General features: G+C 41.1%; 1 protein-coding gene across 1 annotated transcript in view; it reads left to right on the top strand.

Annotated features, from left to right (window-relative positions):
* Positions 1–17,579, top strand: part of RBPJ (recombination signal binding protein for immunoglobulin kappa J region) — a 41,741-nt gene extending 24,162 nt beyond the window's left edge. The window contains 10 exon segments of the mRNA XM_032223839.1: positions 463–628; positions 4,122–4,299; positions 5,650–5,787; positions 5,921–6,033; positions 8,326–8,358; positions 8,360–8,467; positions 9,525–9,680; positions 11,360–11,452; positions 11,454–11,464; positions 12,109–17,579. Of these exon segments, the coding sequence (XP_032079730.1) occupies positions 463–628; positions 4,122–4,299; positions 5,650–5,787; positions 5,921–6,033; positions 8,326–8,358; positions 8,360–8,467; positions 9,525–9,680; positions 11,360–11,452; positions 11,454–11,464; positions 12,109–12,424 (1,312 nt within the window). The 3' untranslated portion in view covers positions 12,425–17,579.
* The last annotated feature ends 567 nt before the right edge of the window (positions 17,580–18,146 follow it).

Raw genomic sequence — 18,146 nt, forward strand, 5'->3', positions numbered from 1 at the left:
CAGGAGGCTTCTCTGAAGGCTCCGGAGGGCAAAAACCAGCCATATGAGCAAACCAGAAGTAACTTCCGGTTTCTACATAGGTCCATTTTTCACCCTTCAGAACCTTCAAGAGGCTTTCCTGAAGGCTCCGAGGGGCGAAAAATGGTGCTACGAGCAAACCGGAAGTCAGTTCCCAAACCTCCGGTTTGCCCGTAGGGCCGGTTTTTCATGCTCCAGAGGCTTCAAGGATAGAAGCTATTTTTCAGCCTATTTGTCCTTGTTTTTATTATCCTGTACTGTCTGTCAGATGGTAATAGTTCCAAAAAAAAAAATCCTCGTGCCCAGGATGAGTTGGATCTTTAAGAATTCCTTTTGGTGCGTTTTCCTTCGAAAATGGAATTTTGCTCTGGATACCAATGATCTCGCTCTGGAAGGGAATGCACATTCCAGGTGAATCTCACATTCTGCTCTTTTGTCGTCCAGATTTTTTTGCCCTCCTCCGTGCGTCTACCTTATGGGAAGTGGATGGAAGAAAAAAAAAGAACAAATGGAGCGAGATGGCTGTTCCGAGCAAGAGTCTCAACCATGCGCCTTTATTGGGATTGGAAATAGTGACCAAGAGATGCAGCAGTTAAACTTGGAAGGAAAGGTGGGTTGAATGTGGTGTATAGTTTGCGAACCGGTTACCTATATATCATGGTCAGTGTGAGTAATAAATTGGTTCAAAGCGCCGATGCATTAAATTTGTGTCTTCTCTGTTCATTCGTAGCCGCTGAGTATCTTTTGGCTTTTATCCTGCTTTTACGCAAAAATTAATAATTAGAGGGTCTCACACCCTGTTTTTCCAAAAATAAGACCTCCCCAAACAATAAGCCCAATTGGGCTTTGAGCGCATGCGCTGAAATAAGCCTCCCCCTAAATTCAGCCCTCCCCGAAAATATTGCAACACAGCAGCAGTGATGAGGTGACCATGCTCGCTGCCTCCTGCACCCCAAAAATAATAAAGACCTCCCCGAAAATAAGGCCAAGCGCTTATTTCGTAGGTCAAAAGAAAATAAGACCCTGTCTTTATTTTCGGGGAAACACGTTAGGGTTTTTTGAAATCCTGTTTTCATACTTCTTTAGTGACTGCAATTGTACCGGCATCTCAATCTTTAAGCAGAGTGGTTGCTGAGTGAAAAATCACACAGTCACAACTGCCCTTATGATTTTACATCTTTCCTTTGCTTTGCATCCTCAGGAGGATAGCAATAACACTTAGGCTTATATACTGCTTTACATCTCTATGTAACGGTTTACAGAGTCAGCATATTCCCCCCCCCCCCCCGGCAACAATCTGAGTCCTCATTTTACCCACCTCAGAAGGATGGAAGGCTGAGAGTCAACCTTCTTTGAGTGAAGAATCGAACTGCTGGCAGTTTGCAGAGTTTGCCTGCAATGTTGCATTCTAACCACTGCCCTACCACAGCTCAGGATATCGCTCCAAACATCTGGGTGAGCCCAAATGGTGGGGATGGTTTTAAAGCTCGACTCACAAGAAAACCGGGTAAAAGGACAAATCTTATTAAGTTTTTAATTTATTTTCCACTTTAAAAATATAAACAGTCCATCTTTCCATAAGAGTGTGATGTCTGGGTAGAAATATTTACGTGCAACATTCTTCCATAAATTATAATTTATGGAATTATTTACAGTTAAACATTGTAAAGCTCTTCATTTCCCTCTTAACAAATCTTCTAATAAAAATACAATACAATAAGGTTAAACATAGTTATTATCACAATACTCATACTAACAATTGTCATTTTATTCCTATCTCTATCTCAATATATTTTTATTCTTCTTTTTACCTTCTTTTATTTCCAATTTCCTTTTTTATTCTCCAACCATTGATAAACATTTCCCATATCATATAATCGTCAATTTGTTCTTTCTCCTTAATTGCCAATGTTAGTCTATTCATTTCTGCACACTCTAATGTGTACACATTAGCATCCAACACACATCAAAGGAACGAAGTAGTGCCAGATGTTTTCCTGGCAGGATGCCTGTGAACTACTTATGGGCAGACAATCATGAAACTGATTAGGGTCTTGTCAGTGTCAGGCAAAGTTTATCAGCTGGAGGGCTCTAATCGGCTAATGAAGGTTACGAGCTGAGTTTGTTAACTTGCATTTGGCACTTTGTGCTGTGGGAAAAGCAGCTCGGAAAGTGATAGCTTGTTTTGGCAATTTGGGATAAATAGATTAAAACAGGACCGGGTGTATTAACTGATTGTAGGTGAATATGTGCCAGAGAGAGAGCATTGCCAAGGTTATAAATATGGACATTGGGTAGAGTTTACTTTTTCACCACCATTGAGCTGCAAATAGTCATTGTCTGAGGGTAGTCAGTAAACGAGGATTACCTGTACCTATATGCTGAACTTTCTTTGTTGAACAAAATTCATGTCATAGTGATGCTGATAAATGTGGAAACATTCTGGCTAATAAAAGAAAATACTACTTTCCTTGCTTTTACTCACTGAAAGGGAGTTAGATTACTAAATATCCTGTTTGAAAACATCTTCTGACATTGCTGGCTTTGTTTCTCTCAGCAAAATGAAATCGCCTGTTTATCAGAGAAAATGAAAAGATAAAATAGTTTCATGGCGAGAGACTGTTCCTTCTATTGCAGGGATTACTAAGCATTACATGATAGAGAGAATTCTTGATCTAATATGACTTCATGATTTCATCACTGACAATAACGAATTGGTCCAGTAACTTCATGGGGATGTTATTTTTATTTAATCCCCACCTTTATTGTGTTTATAATAACTCAGGGTGTTGAACATCCCTAATATTCCTCCCTCCCTCCTGTTCTCCTGACCACTTGTGAGATGAGGGATTGAGAGCGAATGATTAGCCCAAAGTCATCTAGCTGGTTTTCATACCTAAAGCAGGACTAGAACACACAGTCATAATAATGTTACCATGTCATAATAAGGCAGCATTATTGTTTTATCCTAGTTTATAATGAACAAATGATTTATACCACACGGAGAATATTTGCTTTTGTTTCACGCAGAGTGAATTGTATAAAGATGCCTAAAGAATGTAATGAATTATATCAACATTACTGTATTAATACAACGCAACAAGATTTATGACACAGAGTGGTGCAGTGGCCTAGAGGTGGCGCTCTCGCCTCATTATCTGTGACTTCAATCCTTAGGTATCTCTCTCTCTCTGGGCACAATAAGAATATATCTGCTGAACAAAACTCCGCATTGGCGACAGGACAGGCATCCGGCCATTAAAACACTCTGCTAGCTCCATTCAGTTGCCCAGACTCCACCTCTCAAGGGATTATGGGTCGTTAGGTGAAGAAGATGATAATGATTAAATTAATCACAACACAATTATAAGAAGGAAAGGGGAAAGGGGGAAAGAAAAGGAAAGAAAAGAGGGGGAAGGGAAGTTAAGTTCTACATCCTCTCTGATTGTTCCCAAGCAAGCTGAACATGTTGTCATGTTTGGATGGTACAATCCGGTCTTATTTGGAAGAAATCAACTAAAGCTTTGGGTTTAAATGACAGAAAAAGCAATATATTTCCATTTAATTTTCCCTTTTGTAGGAAAAAAAGAAAGCAGGAATATGTGTACCAGCTACTTATTTATTTTACAAATACTTGATGCTGATCCAACTCATTCATTTTCTTTTTGTGAAGTCGGGAACACACATATACTTGCAATTCTCACCATGCTGCTAACCTTTTTTGCTGAAATTCAATAAACTGGAGCCATATACCGTTTGAATTTTAAAATATTTCCCGAAAATAAGACCTCCCCAAATAATAAGCCCACTTGGGCTTTTGAGCGCATGCGCTGAAATAAGCCCTCCCCTAAATTCAGCCCTCCCCGAAAATATTGCAACACAGCAGCAGCCATAAGGTGACCACAACCGCCACCTCCTGCACCTCAAAAATAATAAGACCTCCCCGAAAATAAGGCCAAGTGCTTATTTTGAGGGTCAAAAGAAAATAATATCCTCTCTTACATTTGGGGAAACATGGTACTAAAAACCTCCGATCTATGCATAATTACCTTTAACGGCACTTCATTTGAAAATACTAAACTACTGTCTCTCTTTATCCACAGAACTATTGCACAGCTAAAACCTTGTACATATCAGACTCTGACAAGCGAAAGCACTTCATGTTATCTGTAAAAATGTTCTATGGCAATAGTGACGATATCGGTGTTTTCCTTAGTAAACGGATCAAAGTCATCTCCAAGCCTTCAAAAAAGAAACAATCGCTAAAAATGCAGACTGTAAGTATTGGCAGGCGAGCTTCATTGACTGTGGTCCATGTTTCGCATATGTGCTGTGAGTTTGTGAGTTTCCCATTCATCTCGTAAGACTGTGGCCTTTGGTAGAGCAATCCATTATCAAATAACTTCCAGGCATTGCAACAAAGAAAGTTTTTGATTTCAGCTTCCAACATTCTCAGTAATTGGACAGACAAGGGGGCAACAATTATGTGCGTTGTATTTTGGAGATTACCGTACTTTTCGGAGTATAAGATGCACTTAGTGGGTGAAAATTGTGGCGCGTCTTAAAACACTGAATGTTGCTGAAGGCCAGCCGGCCCCCGTCCTTCATCCTTCGCGTGTCGAATTTTCGGCCGGTTCTAGGCAATGGCAAATGGGCTGTGCCGAATGGGTTGCGCCAGCGGTGAACAGGCCATGGCGGCTAATGGGTGGCAGGAAACAGGCCGCGGCAGCAAATGGGCCATGGTAAATGGGCTGCTGTGGCAAACAGGCTGCGGTGAATGGGCCAGGTGAATAGAGATAGATGCTGGGAAGCAAAGGAAGATTTTTTTTCTTGCTTTCCTCCCCCAAAAAGGTAGGTGCGTCTTATAGTCCGGAGCGTCTTATACTCCGAAAAATACGGTACCTGATCAAAGAGATAACAATATTTCAAAACAGGGTTGTCCAACTTTATCAACTTTTTAAGACTTGTCAACTTCAACTCTGAGAATTCCCCAGCCAGTGCAGGGAATTCTTGAAGTTGAAATCCCACAACAGGGGACTTCTGGAAGAATTCTGGGAATTGAAGCGTAAGTTTTATAGTTGTGAAGATTGGATACCTCTGTTCTAAAGAATGCTTGAGCTGCAGTGCCGCAATGGTTAGAACGCAGTATTGCAGGCTACTTCTGCTGGCTGCCTGCAATTTGGCAGATCGAATCTCACCAGGTTCAAGGTTGACTCAGCCTTCCATCCTTCTGAGGTTGGTCAAATGAGGAGCCAGATTGTTGGGGCAAGAGGCTGACTCTGTAAACCACTTAGAGAGGGCTGTAAAAGCACTGTGAAGTAGTATATAAGGCTGAGCGCTACTTCTACTCAAGACCCATGTAAAACAGGCTCTAAAGATAAACAGCTAAAAGGATACCATTCTAGACTAGTTTATTCTATTTTTATATTTTTATTTATTGACTGACTAGGATGGGAGATTCCCTTTTATAAAAACAACCAAAGAAAAGATGCATATCCTCAGCTGGGTGTAAATAGCTGGAAGAAACTTGCATTTTCAGATTAGTAGAAGTACTCATTTCACTGCCAGCACTTCTTTCCTGTCTAAGGCTAAAGCTGGTATAAAGGCTCTGTTTTTGTTTTTCTCCTGCAGTATGCATCGCATCAGGGACAAAAGTGGCACTGTTTAATAGACTTCGGTCCCAAACAGTTAGCACCAGATATTTGCACGTAGAAGGAGGGAACTTTCATGCCAGCTCACAACAATGGGGAGCATTTTACATTCATCTCTGTGAGTAAAAGTGAAGCCCCTTCTGTGTTTTTGCGTAATCTTTCCTGAGTTTGGGAAACAAGTAGCATTATGTTTTTTGGAAACGGATTCAAGTTTGCCTGGCGTGCTGATATACCTCTTCTTTCCTTTTCAGTGGACGATGATGAATCCGAAGGAGAGGAATTCACAGTCCGAGATGGCTATATCCATTATGGCCAGACGGTCAAACTTGTTTGTTCGGTTACTGGCATGGCGCTCCCAAGATTGGTACATTTACATTTTCAGTGTATATGGTCCTGAATTATTATTTTTTAAAAATTGAATTGATTGAATTTTATTATTTGTATGCCGCCCTTCTCCGGGAGGGACTCAGGGTGCGAACAACTCAAAAGGGTAAAAGGGGAACATAGCACAGAATACAGATAATTAAAATAAGCAAGAATCATGCAACCACACAAGTCGAGAGGGGAGGGAACTCATCAATCCCAGGCCTGCCGGCAAAAGCCAGGTTTTGACGGCTTTTCGGAAGGCCTGGAGAGAGGTGAGGGTCCGAATCCCTGTGGGGAGTTCGTTCCAGAGAGCCGGAGCTGCCACAGGTAGTAGCCAGGTGGCATTGGCTAGTAGACGGAACCCGGAGGAGGCCACCCTGTGTGATCTAATGGGTCTTTTGGAGGTAATTGGCAGCAGGCGGTGCCATTTGTTAAAATGTAGATTTTTGGAATAGTGTTTGAGGATAATACTGTGCTACCCACTCTTGCAACATTATCCCTCTTGAGATTAGTTTGGCCCACAACCCACATCCTGCTGGTTTTTATTAAGCTTTGAAAACCTGGTCCCGTCTCAAAACCTAGATTCCAGTTGTGAGAGAGAGTCCATTTCTTGTTTGCGTTTTTATAATTCTCCAGCCACGTGTGTATTTTATTTCATTTCATTTTTTATTGTACACAGCATATTTATATTTATTTTGGTTGTTGTGAACCTCATGGCTGGGTGAGCTCCCGTCACTTGCCTCAGCTTCTACCCACCTTGCAGTTTAAGCGTGTTCCGTGTGAGTAGATAAATAGGTATCAATTCGGTGGGGATACAAGTTGGTGCTCTGTGCAGGCAGTCAGATTCCTGCCGGTTTCTGAACCTTCCCAGTTGTAACGCCCATTTGAGAGGCGGCTCCGAGGGAAAGAAGGGGAGCCTCGGATGCTGCTGCAAAAAGAACCACTTGTCTTTCACTGAGCCAAGGTGGCGCAGTGGTTAAATGCAGCACTGCAGGCTACTGCTAGATCAGCAGGTCAGCGGTTCAAATCTCACCGGCTCAGGGTTGACTCAGCCTTCCTCCTTCCGAGGTGGGTTAAAATGAGGACCCAGATTGTTGGGGGCAATTGCTGACTCTCTGTAAACCGCTTAGAGAGGCCTGAAAGGCCTATGAAGCGGTATATAAGTCTACTGCTATTGCTTTCTTTCTGGTGTGAAGCCAGCTTGCCCTCCTGTGGGGTATCTTGGGAAGCGCATAAGCATGTGCCCATCAGAGTTGGCAAACAGGCAGCAAAACTACTATTCTGCAATAGCTTTATAATCCCTGTCTAATATGACATCACCTATACATTAATAATAATAACAATTATTATAATATATATTTTATTCATTAAACATGGATCTCAGTCAACTGAACATTTAAAAATGCATTCAAAATTTATTCAAATTAAAAAAAAACATTCAAAAATTGTTGTTGTTGTTATTATTATTATTACAATCCAAACTGTGAACTTTGCAATGACAAAGTTGAAGCTGTTTCACATTTCCTATGTGAGTACAGCAAAATTGTGCAAATTGATTACAAAGCTAGACATGACAGAATTGCTAAATTAATCCAGTGGTCATTATGTAAAAAATACAACTTACCTGTATCTAAAAAGCCATGGGAACATAAAGTGGAAAAAGTTGTCGAAAATGAGAAGGGGGACTTTCATTTGGAACACAACACCCCAGATACCACAGTTGTTGAAAACTGAAGCGTACAATTTATTGATATTGCTGTACCAGGAGATGCGAGAGTTGAAGAAAAAGAACTGGACAAAATCACGAAATATTGTGATCTGACCATTGAAACTACGCAATTATGGATTAAACATGTGACAGTGATATCCATTGTCATCAGGGCACTTGGTACCATGTCCAAGAATTTACAAAATATCAAGAAATTGCAGCTTCCTGCAATAACATCAGTGGAGCTGCAAAAAACTGTGCTACTCGGAACATCGTTCATTTTAAGAATGTACTTGGTTGATACCTAGGATGCTGGCAGCAACCTGTATCAACCATCAGCGCCAGTCAGTGATATTTGTGATACATTTTTAAATGTTCAGTTGACCGAGTTTCATTTTAATGAATAAATAATAACAATAACAATAAATAAATAACCACACTTCCTTAGCAACAGTTTTGAAATCCATTGCCAACTGATAATACATGAGGAAACAGCCATCCAAAATGATACATTCATGCTATTGGTGATGTTTTTTTTTTAAAAAAAAAACTTTCTAAATATTGAACTGTATTTATTGACAGATAATACGGAAAGTGGACAAACAAACCGCTTTAACTAGACGCAGATGATCCAGTATCCCAGCTCCATAAGTGTGCGTTCTACCTTAAAGATACTGAACGAATGTACTTGTGCCTTTCCCAAGAGAGAATTATCCAATTCCAAGTAAGTTGTTTCATATACCACTATAGTCTATGTTATTTTGTGATATTTTAGACAGTGGGCATGTCTAAAAATTAGGGCCATGAGGACTATAGCACCTACTCCAAACCTTTTGATAACTTAAAATGGCATGACATGGCAATAGGGTTTATATTTGTAAGACTGTAATACTGAATGGCAAATAGATGGGGAAGAATCAGAGGTTGTAACAGATTTTATTTTCCTGGCTCCAAGATCACCGCAGATGGGGACTGCAGCCAAGAAATTAAAAGATGCTTGCTCCTGGGGAGGAAAGCTATGGCAAATCTAGACAGCATACTAAAAACAGAGGCATCACTCTGCCAACAAAAGTGCATATAATCAAGGCTATGGTTTTCCAGTTGCAATGAAAGTAGGAGCATAGAGGCCTTTGAACTCTGATGCTGGAGAAGACTCCTGCGAGTTCCTTGAACTGCAAGCCTATCAAAGCGGTCAGTCCTAGAGGAGACCAACCCTGACTGCTCTTTAGAAGGCCAGATCCTGAAGAGGAAACTCAAATACTTTGGCCACCTAATGAGAAGGAAGGACTTACTGGAGAAGAGCCTCATGCTGGGAAAGATTGAGGGCAAGAGAAGAATAGGACGGCAGAGAATGAGGTGGCTGGATGGAGTCACTGAAGCAGTAGGCGCAAGGACTCCAGAGGATGATAAGAGGACAGGAAGGCCTGGAGGAACATTGTCCTTGGGGTCGCAATGGGTTGGTCATGACTTGGCATCTAACAACAAAGTACTGCATACTTTACTTGCAGAAGCACCTTAATGTGAGAGAGGACCACTCCTCCTTGTTTCCTGCCATATAATTTAGCATTGCAGTTGAAACTGCAAGTTGGGCAAAGGGTAGTCTTGAAAAGGAAGTTGCTGGGTTTTGATAGGAGGGAACTAAGAACAATTGTTCAGAAAAGGGCAAGTCTGAAGAAAACATATAGAGCTATGGTCTGCATTTTGGACCTGATGTCTTATTGAAAGCCTCTGTTGTTGCCTTATTTATGCGCTCTCAAGTGTCTGGCAATTATTTTTTAAAGGCCACTCCTTGCCCCAAAGAACCAAATAAAGAGATGATTAATGATGGAGCTTCGTGGACAATCATTAGCACAGATAAAGCAGAATATACATTTTATGAGGGCATGGGACCCGTCCATGCTCCTGTAACACCTGTGCCTGTTGTAGAAAGTCTTCAGGTAAGCCAGAATTTTCTTTGTAGCTATTCCTGCTTGATCATGGTGTATAATAGAGATTACAGAGAATTAGCCATTTATTTGGTTGGTTGGTTGTCACCTGAATTTTGAAAACATTTGTTGAAACTTGCATCTTTATGAATCTAGAAGTAGACCCAGGAGAACCAAATCTATGGCACGGTGTTTGTATTTGTTAAACATGAAGTTTTCTCTGTCTTTTGCAAATTTTATTTGGGTATTGCAGTCTTTCTTTCAGTTTAAGAAAGAAATAGTCTTATTTCTTGTTTCAAAGATATAATAGTACATGAGAGTGATCTGGAAGTGAAGGGTGGATAAGGGAAGAGATGCTGGCTAGGAAACAATCAAATAAGAGAGGGCATAGCCTTCAGCTAATAATGGGCAGAGAAAGGGACTCAGAAAAGAAATCGCAACTACTCAAGCTGTGAAAAAGATAGCAGGCGATTTGTGACTTAACAACATTCTATTGATGTAAAAGTAAAAGGTGAGTCCCTGTGATTTTACTCTACTAGTTGTTGCCGACTCTCAGAGGTGGCGCTCATCTCCGTTTCCAGGCTATTGAGCAAGCGCCGTCTGAAGAGATTTCCACAGTCATGTGGCCAGCATGATGTCGCAAAGCGCTGTTACCTTCCCACCAAAGTGGTACCTATTTATCTGCTCGCATTTGCCTGCTTTCAAACTGCTGGGTTTGCAGAGCTGTGGCGAGGACGGGAGCTCACCCGTCGTGTGGTGCTCAGGTCTCAAACCTAGACTGCCACCTTTCCAGCTGACAATCCCAGCGTCTTAACCGCTGAGCCATTGTGCCACCCTCTATTATTGCAGCTTTACAAGTACAGCTAGCTCATTTGATTGTGTTTCCTATCTGGTTGTTTGGCCCACCAGCAGCCAGTGGAGCTGACAGAAGATTCGGACAGTGAGGAGGTTGGGGAGGAAGATGGGCCAGTCCCGGAGTCTGGGGAAGGCTCTGATGAGGGCTCTGTGTCAGAGGCAGAGAGGGGCCAGAGCCGTATGCCAGTTATCAGCTGCCTTCAGAGTCAGACATTGGGGAGGCAGACGAACAACTGGAGCCTGTTCCCAGTGTGCGAATGCGCAGAGTTGCCAGACGAAGGGTACAGGTAAAGGACAGGGGTTGACTTGGGAGTAAGGCCACAGGTGGATGATGAATGGCTCCTCCCAGAGGAAATAAAAGAGGAGCGAAAGGGGAGTAGAGTTTACAGGAGAAAATCAGTTCGCTTAATTGGTTCGTGACTTTCCGAAATTCCTTGCCAAGTTTTGCAGATATCAGCCTGGCAGCTCTCCAAGCCAGATAAGGTCTGTGACTGTAAATCCTCCTTGAAAGACTTTGCCAGCTGTGAATGAGCAGAATTCACAGTCAATTAATAAAAGGGTTTTTTGTCAGGACAAGGAGTTTGCCTCATGCTCTTGGGAAGCCTCGGTCAGAACACTGGTCTACCTGGGACGGCCAATAGAAGCTGATATCCTTTTAAAATATTCAACTGGTAATAAGGATGAAAATTTCCCTTCTGAAGATTCAGCTGTCTCCCCCCCCCCCTCCAAAAGAAAAAGCTCCATTAATTGAAATAGGGGTTCTCTGGAATCACTGCATTTTTGTGCTTGTCTCACATGATAAACATAGTTCATTATCTTTCCTTTTATTTTCACAGCTCAATGGTGGTGGAGATGTAGCAATGCTGGAACTAACCGGGCAGAACTTCACTCCAAATTTGCGTGTCTGGTTTGGGGATGTGGAAGCTGAAAACGATGTACAGGTGTCGTATAACCTTTGCAATGTTGATGTAACTCCTGGATGCTTGCTTGGGACTCTGTAAAGGGAAGACATTCATCAATCATTTACCTAACTAAAATAATAAAATTACATGAATTTGCACACAAGTAATCCTCAACCTAGGATCACAGTTGTGCCTGGAATTATGGTAGTAAGTCATGTTGGTGAGCAGGTTTTTGCATCCAATTTTACAGCTTTTCATTTTTTTCCCCACCACTCATTAAGCAAATGCCACAGCGGTTAAATTTATATTTAACTATTCGCACACAGTGACTCAAGGTGGTTTACAGGAATATGAAAACATCAAACATACATACGTACGGCTTCTACTGTACTGCCGTAAAATGGCTTCTACTGTACAGCGCTGTGGAATTGCCATGGTAATGGCTTCCCAGTACTCCAAGGCTCCCTCTGGTAAGGGGGAAAATCCACCTTAGAAATTACATTTGGTCCAGATATTTTCCCCCTATAAATAAATACCCACGCAATGCCGGGTTATCGGCTACTAAAAAATAAAACTAATGGAAGAAAATCAAATAATGAATAAAATAATATTATACGAATTTGAAATGTCACAGCAGATGTTTTTTCCTGGGGGGGAAGTTAATGCCTTCCGCTTTTTTCTAGATGTGCCGAGAGCATGCTGTGTGTCGTCCCAGATATCTCTGCCTTCCGGGAAGGATGGCGGTGGGTCCGTCAGCCCGTCCAGGTTCCGGTCACGTTAGTGCGCAACGACGGCATCATTTACTCCACCAGCCTTACCTTCACCTACACCCCAGAGCCCGGCCCCCGACCGCACTGCAGTGCCGCCGGGGCCATCCTCCGCGCCAACTCGAGCCTCCTGGCCGCCAGCGAATCGAACACAAACAGTGAGGGGGGGTACACAAATGTCAGCACAAACCCCAGTAGCGTCACGTCGTCCACAGCCACCGTGGTTTCCTAACCCACCGCTCTATGTGCGGGAACTTCTTTTTAAAAAAAAAACAAAAAAACCCCACACAACTTTTCAAGTGCTTCAAAGACTGAAACCGAACAACTTTCGTGGTTTCCCCCAAGGGGGAAGGAGAAAGAAAAGAAAAAAAAAGAGAAAAAAAATAATACAACTCCCCCCCCCTCTTTGTCGCTGTATGAACTTTTATCACCTACAAGTGCTGATCTCAATTCGAAGCCACAATAAAAATGAAATGCGTTGGGGGTGGGGGGCGACAGCAACCCTCTTTACGGAAAAAAAATATCTATTTTTAGTTTGTCTCTTCAAAAATGGACACGCGACTGCAGTTAAACAAAAGTGGCTGAGATTCAAATTGAACTAGTAAAACATGGACAAAACATGGTTTTTATGGACCAAGGAACACTTTAGTAGAGAAAAAGGTACATTTTCACCATGCCTTTTTGTATCACAACATATAGTACGTTTTTGTTACCAAATAGTTTATATTATTATTATTATTATTATTATTATTATTTTTCTTCCTCTTGAGCATTTGCTCTGAAGTATATTTGGGTCCCAAGCCTGACCATGCTTGTATAATCTAATTACCATATTCTTCCATATATTTGCGCGGTCTGTGGCTGGAACCGTCGCATTTTTTTTAAAAAAAAAAAACAACCTGAAGTCTTGTGACTTTTTATGAACTGAATTCTGAATTTTTTTTTTTTTTTCCAGCAAGTAGAACCTTGTAAAGGCCAGCATATTTTTTTTTAAGAGTTATATGAAGTTTGTGCAAAAAGCTTTAAAAGAAATGCCTCTGCCTTGCCTGCAATACATACTTGCAACGTATGTTGACCCCGGAGCTCCTTCCTTCCCCCCCCCCCCCCGCCCCCCATCGTTGTGCATCGTTCTTATTTCGTGTTTCTCTTTCTCTCTTTTTTTTTAAAAAAAAAATGTATTTATAACGTTGATTCCCGAGGTTTTTAACATTAGAAATGTGGCCTCTTGTGCAGTTATTCGAACTGCCCTTGTGTTTAATGTACGTGAGTGTTTTAAAAAAAGGATTTTGTTCTTTCCCTTTCCGCCATCAATACATGCCTCAGAAAAAACAAATGTTTTCAGGATTTTGTCAAGGTGGCTTTATTTTTTATTTTATTTTTTTGGTTACCCCTGTACATAATTTGCTATTAATTGTAAGTTATGTGTGCGTGTATGTGTGCATGTGCATAATTTGAATTTTTTTTTTTTAAGAAAAAAGAAAAAAAAACTAGTCTGCTCCCAATAACATTATCCGGCTGCATGTTTTCTGTCATAAGCAGGCGTCAGCATTCACTTCAAACATGGGTCACAAATTGTTGGGTGCTTTATTTTATACTGGGAATTGTGAGAAATTACCCTCGCTCTCCTCCCATGTTACATCATTTTAATGAACTAATGTCCATGTATTCCTCCCCTCCCCTTCCTGCCATGTAAAGAGATTGTCCCCCACCTCCCCTTAATTTCTGATTGCAAAAGCACTGATGTTGGCTATTCTTCCCTTTTTCCTCCCCAGTTACATAAAGCAACGTTCAATTCGTCTCTCAGTTGCATGTTAAATCAGCACCAAATTAGACCATTGTGTTCTTCTACAGTCATTGAGGTTTAAACAGCAGAGAGGCCGCCCTACCAATGGGCCCCATACGACTAACGTATTTTAAAACCTGTGCATTAATGGGAGAGTCAGTTAATTTCCAACATTGGTGTAATTGCTTGTATCATTTTGGAATCCCCCAATGGATAAGATTCCTTGGTATTCAAAAATTTTCCAGTGACTGAAGCCGTTTGCAAGAAATATCTGAAGAATTCCAAAACGTGCCTCAAGGGTCCCACGAGTTTTAGCTTCCGTTGAGTGGCGTCTCCTCAAACTTATGTGTTTTAGAAATCTAGTGACTTGGATTCGATGGATAAGTAGATGATCCAGAAGGTTGCGTGCTGAGTCTAGTTACGTAGATCTTGCATCACATATTGGCGGATTCTCAAATGCCATAACAGGGTAGGTGGGTGTTGAAATTCATTAATTGGGCTTTGACTTGCACTTAGATGCATCCGTTTTGGTACTTGGTTAGGCGCTTGCCACGTGCTGTCTTTATCCTGCCCTCTTTTGCATAATTAATAAATTATAAATTTATTTGCAAGCAAAGAATTAGGATCATCGGAGTTTAGTCCCATTTTTTTCCCCTGTCATAAAAGGTGGATATCCTTTATTCATTATAAATCTTCATTGTTCCATAGACGGAAGACTTAGTACAGTAACCGATGTTAAACTTCTTAAAAATAAAGCTTTGTCTGCAAAGTACATGAACGATTTCCACGCACAATTCGATTTTTCTCCCCAATTAAAGGCTGCTTAGTTGAAGACTGCAGCTGCTAAGCACAGTTGATCGATTCGGTGCCACTATCGAAAAATTAGTCTTTTATTTCCAACTCAGACTTCCCTGCTTGCTATTTTTTTTCCATTCAATTTAATACTTTCCAAATAACATGCTTGTTAATTTTTGGTTCCTAATAATAACCAATCTCCACCTTGCCTCATCTTGTTCCCTGCAATGACCAAAGGCAAGGATTTATTGTGGCCTTATCACTTGCTTGAACCTCCTCCCAGGAGCCTGCATATTTTTCCTGTTTCATTGTTCCTTGTTGTGATGTACACAGGAAACCCTTGTGTAGTGTATGCTTAAGAGTTCTACAGAGTATAATGCTGCACTTTTTGTGGAATAGGCTACTAAACCTTTAGCCAACTGTTTTGAGGATCCAAAAACTGATGGCATCCTAGGTTTTCCTTAGCCTTAGAGAACTTAATTGTCTAGTACAGAATTGATTAAAACTGCTGTAAGCCTTTCAGCCTTCACAGACTGACGTTTTGGCAAACTTTTGGATTTCTTTGCCATAATTCAGCATTAACTTCTTTCCAAATGGCTCGCCAGCTGATTTGTTTAGTTCTGTTCAGCCCTTGTTGAGCAGAATACCATTCGGTATTTTGCATTTTTGAAGGACTCTGGTAGAACACAGACAAACTTAACCTTCTCTACTCTTTTTAATCTTACCTGTAACAACTATGAGAGCATTGTGGAGAAAGGGGGCGCGGAGGATTAGTATATTTTTTCACAGCATCTTTTAACCTTAGCTTTTACAGATTTATTGGGGGAATAATTGTCTTTGTAGGTGTTGTAGATTTGGGAAGGCTCCGGAGCCTTGTTGCCCTGAGAAGAATTCATGTGGCCTAGTTTTTACTTTCTGAGTCAGTCTTATCTCTTTTATCAGCTGCATTTCTTTACGTCATCGGAGTATTTGTTCAGTTCTTAGAACAGCAACCTCAAATAAGCTCATGTTGCATTTGTTTCCCAAGAATGAAACTTGCCATCATCCTCTGTTCTCTTAACAAAGCAACTGGCTAACCTGCTAGCTATCGCGGAATAAAGACGGAACTAGCTGAGAACCAGCAGTCCATTTTACAGCACCCGTTCAATTCTGATAGCTACTAGGTGGGGATATTATTAAATTCATCAGGCTCATGATGAAACTACATGTCTGATGAAGCCCCCCCCCCCTTTTTTCCTTTTTCTCCTCCCCTTTTTAAAAAGGTCCTGCCTAGTCTTGTGACCCGTGAATCAATCCTAATTGCAATCCAGATGCTTCCATTGTTAACGGAGCGGATAATTAATTTGAATTGTTGTTGGAAACAAGTTTTTTTTGATAACCTAAAAAAAAACAGTGAATTTGCTTTGTTCTGCCTGGGAGCAGCTAAGTTGCGAGCATCGCAGCTGCATTTTAAGAAAGGTCTGTCTTTTTATTCAGTCGATAGCCTCTCACTTGTCAAGGTTTCGAAATAAGGCGGCTAATAAGCGTCCTTTTCATGCAATGCAGTCCAATTTGGACCAAAGAGCTTTAAGGTGGCTTTCACTGCAGAATGAAATAACCCATTTTCACTGATCGATCTTGCTGTTTTACTTCCACTTTTCGAAAGCTGTGTAGATGATGGAATATCAGAATTGTCTACTACTTTGCGTCGTTCTTTACCTTCAAACACTGTAATTGTAGGATTGAGTGGAACTCTGTGTCCAAAAAATAGGTTTCCATTCTTCTTCTCCTCCTCCTCCTCTCCTCCTCCTCCTCCTCTTTCTCCTCCTCCTCCTCCTCTTTCTCCTCCTCCTCTCCTTCCTCCTCCTCCTCATCTACGTGTTTTTCTTCCATCGAAGCTGCAATTGGCACAACTGCTTCAATATGTTGTTTGGGCCCTCCAACATGTGTTCAATAATAATTCACGCATGGCTCTGGGTCTAGAGGAGAAAAGAGGAAGAGAGAAACATCTATAGCCCTCTCTTTTGAGTGCTAACTCGGAAGCATTCACACGCAGCGTGGAGGGATGTATTCACAGTGGTTTTATTACAACTCCACATGATGTCTTGGCCAAGCAGGGATACGTAGCTATCGGTAATCCCTGCAAAACTTTACGTTCAGTTGTCTGCTGTCTAATTTGGTGGGCATTCAGCTGCTCCGTAGAGCTCTAGGCATGGAGAAGGAGAGAGAAGTTTTTCCTTACAGATAGTGTGTGTGCTTGCATAGGTAAATAGGCTGCAGTATAAACGACAGTCTGCCTCTCTGAACTCCGTAGGATTTACTTCCAAGCAACCTTAACATAACGGGGACAGTTAGGAAATCGCCCATAACCATTTGCTACAGTTCGCAGGCTTCTAGTTATTACATATTTCTGGTGTTCGTCTGTGTTACTTGGTCATGCAGTCCTCTTTTTTTTTTTTTTTTTTTAAAAACCTTTTATTTTGCAAATGATGCACCTGTAAAGTTTCGTAGCAATAAGAAGACTGAAGAAGTTTTCGCTGTCATTTTTTTATACAAAAAACAACAGAAAACCCAAACGGCTCAAATGACCTGTTTTGTCAGTCAATAAATAAATTAAAAGCCTGCAACCCAACAGCAGTTTGCAGGAATGAATTAAAAAAAACCCCATCATAAGAGGTATGTTGTCACGTGTACGGTGTGTAAATTAGCACATTGAATACTTGCTTGTTTTTAAAGAAGGGGGGAAAAAAGATTTGCTGAAGTTTGTTAAGAATGAATTAAATGTTATGTTACTCTTCCTGTGACTTAATTCGTCATATCCCCCCCCCCCCCCCAAAAAAAAAAGTGGTTTTGAAATGATCAGAAACTTGCTGAAATGTTGATGTTATTTCTCCATATCAGGAGTCAGTTGCATTTTCCTGACAGGGAACAAGCCAATCCAGGTGCAAAGTAGAAGAAAGACAAAATCCATGCCAGAACTCGAGAAAATCTGGACTTTGGTAAACTGGATCTGAAAACTCTCCTCCCGCTTGTAAAATAAAATTTTTTTAAAAATGCAGATGTTAGACAAAATTGTTTTTAATTCCTATATTGTAAATATGGACTAGTTCACTTTTTTGATATTATTTATTAAATAAGAGGAAAAAAAGATTTGCTTTTAATCTCATTTAAATCCAGTGCAGTTAGCTTTGTATGAAATGGGGAGGGGGGGGAGTTTGAATTGGCAACCTAGTTCAGGTATTTATTTATTTATTTTTTTAAAGAAAATCCTGGCAGTTTTTAGAGCATGAATACGATGGTCATTTAATTTGGGGAGACGTACCTGAGATGGCTCGGTGGTGGCTCAGTGGCTAAGACGCTGAGCTTGTCGATCAGAAAGGTTGGCAGTTCGGCGGTT

This window comes from Thamnophis elegans, chromosome 9 (genome assembly GCF_009769535.1).
Source record: "Thamnophis elegans isolate rThaEle1 chromosome 9, rThaEle1.pri, whole genome shotgun sequence".
Taxonomy (NCBI): Eukaryota; Metazoa; Chordata; class Lepidosauria; order Squamata; family Colubridae; genus Thamnophis; species Thamnophis elegans.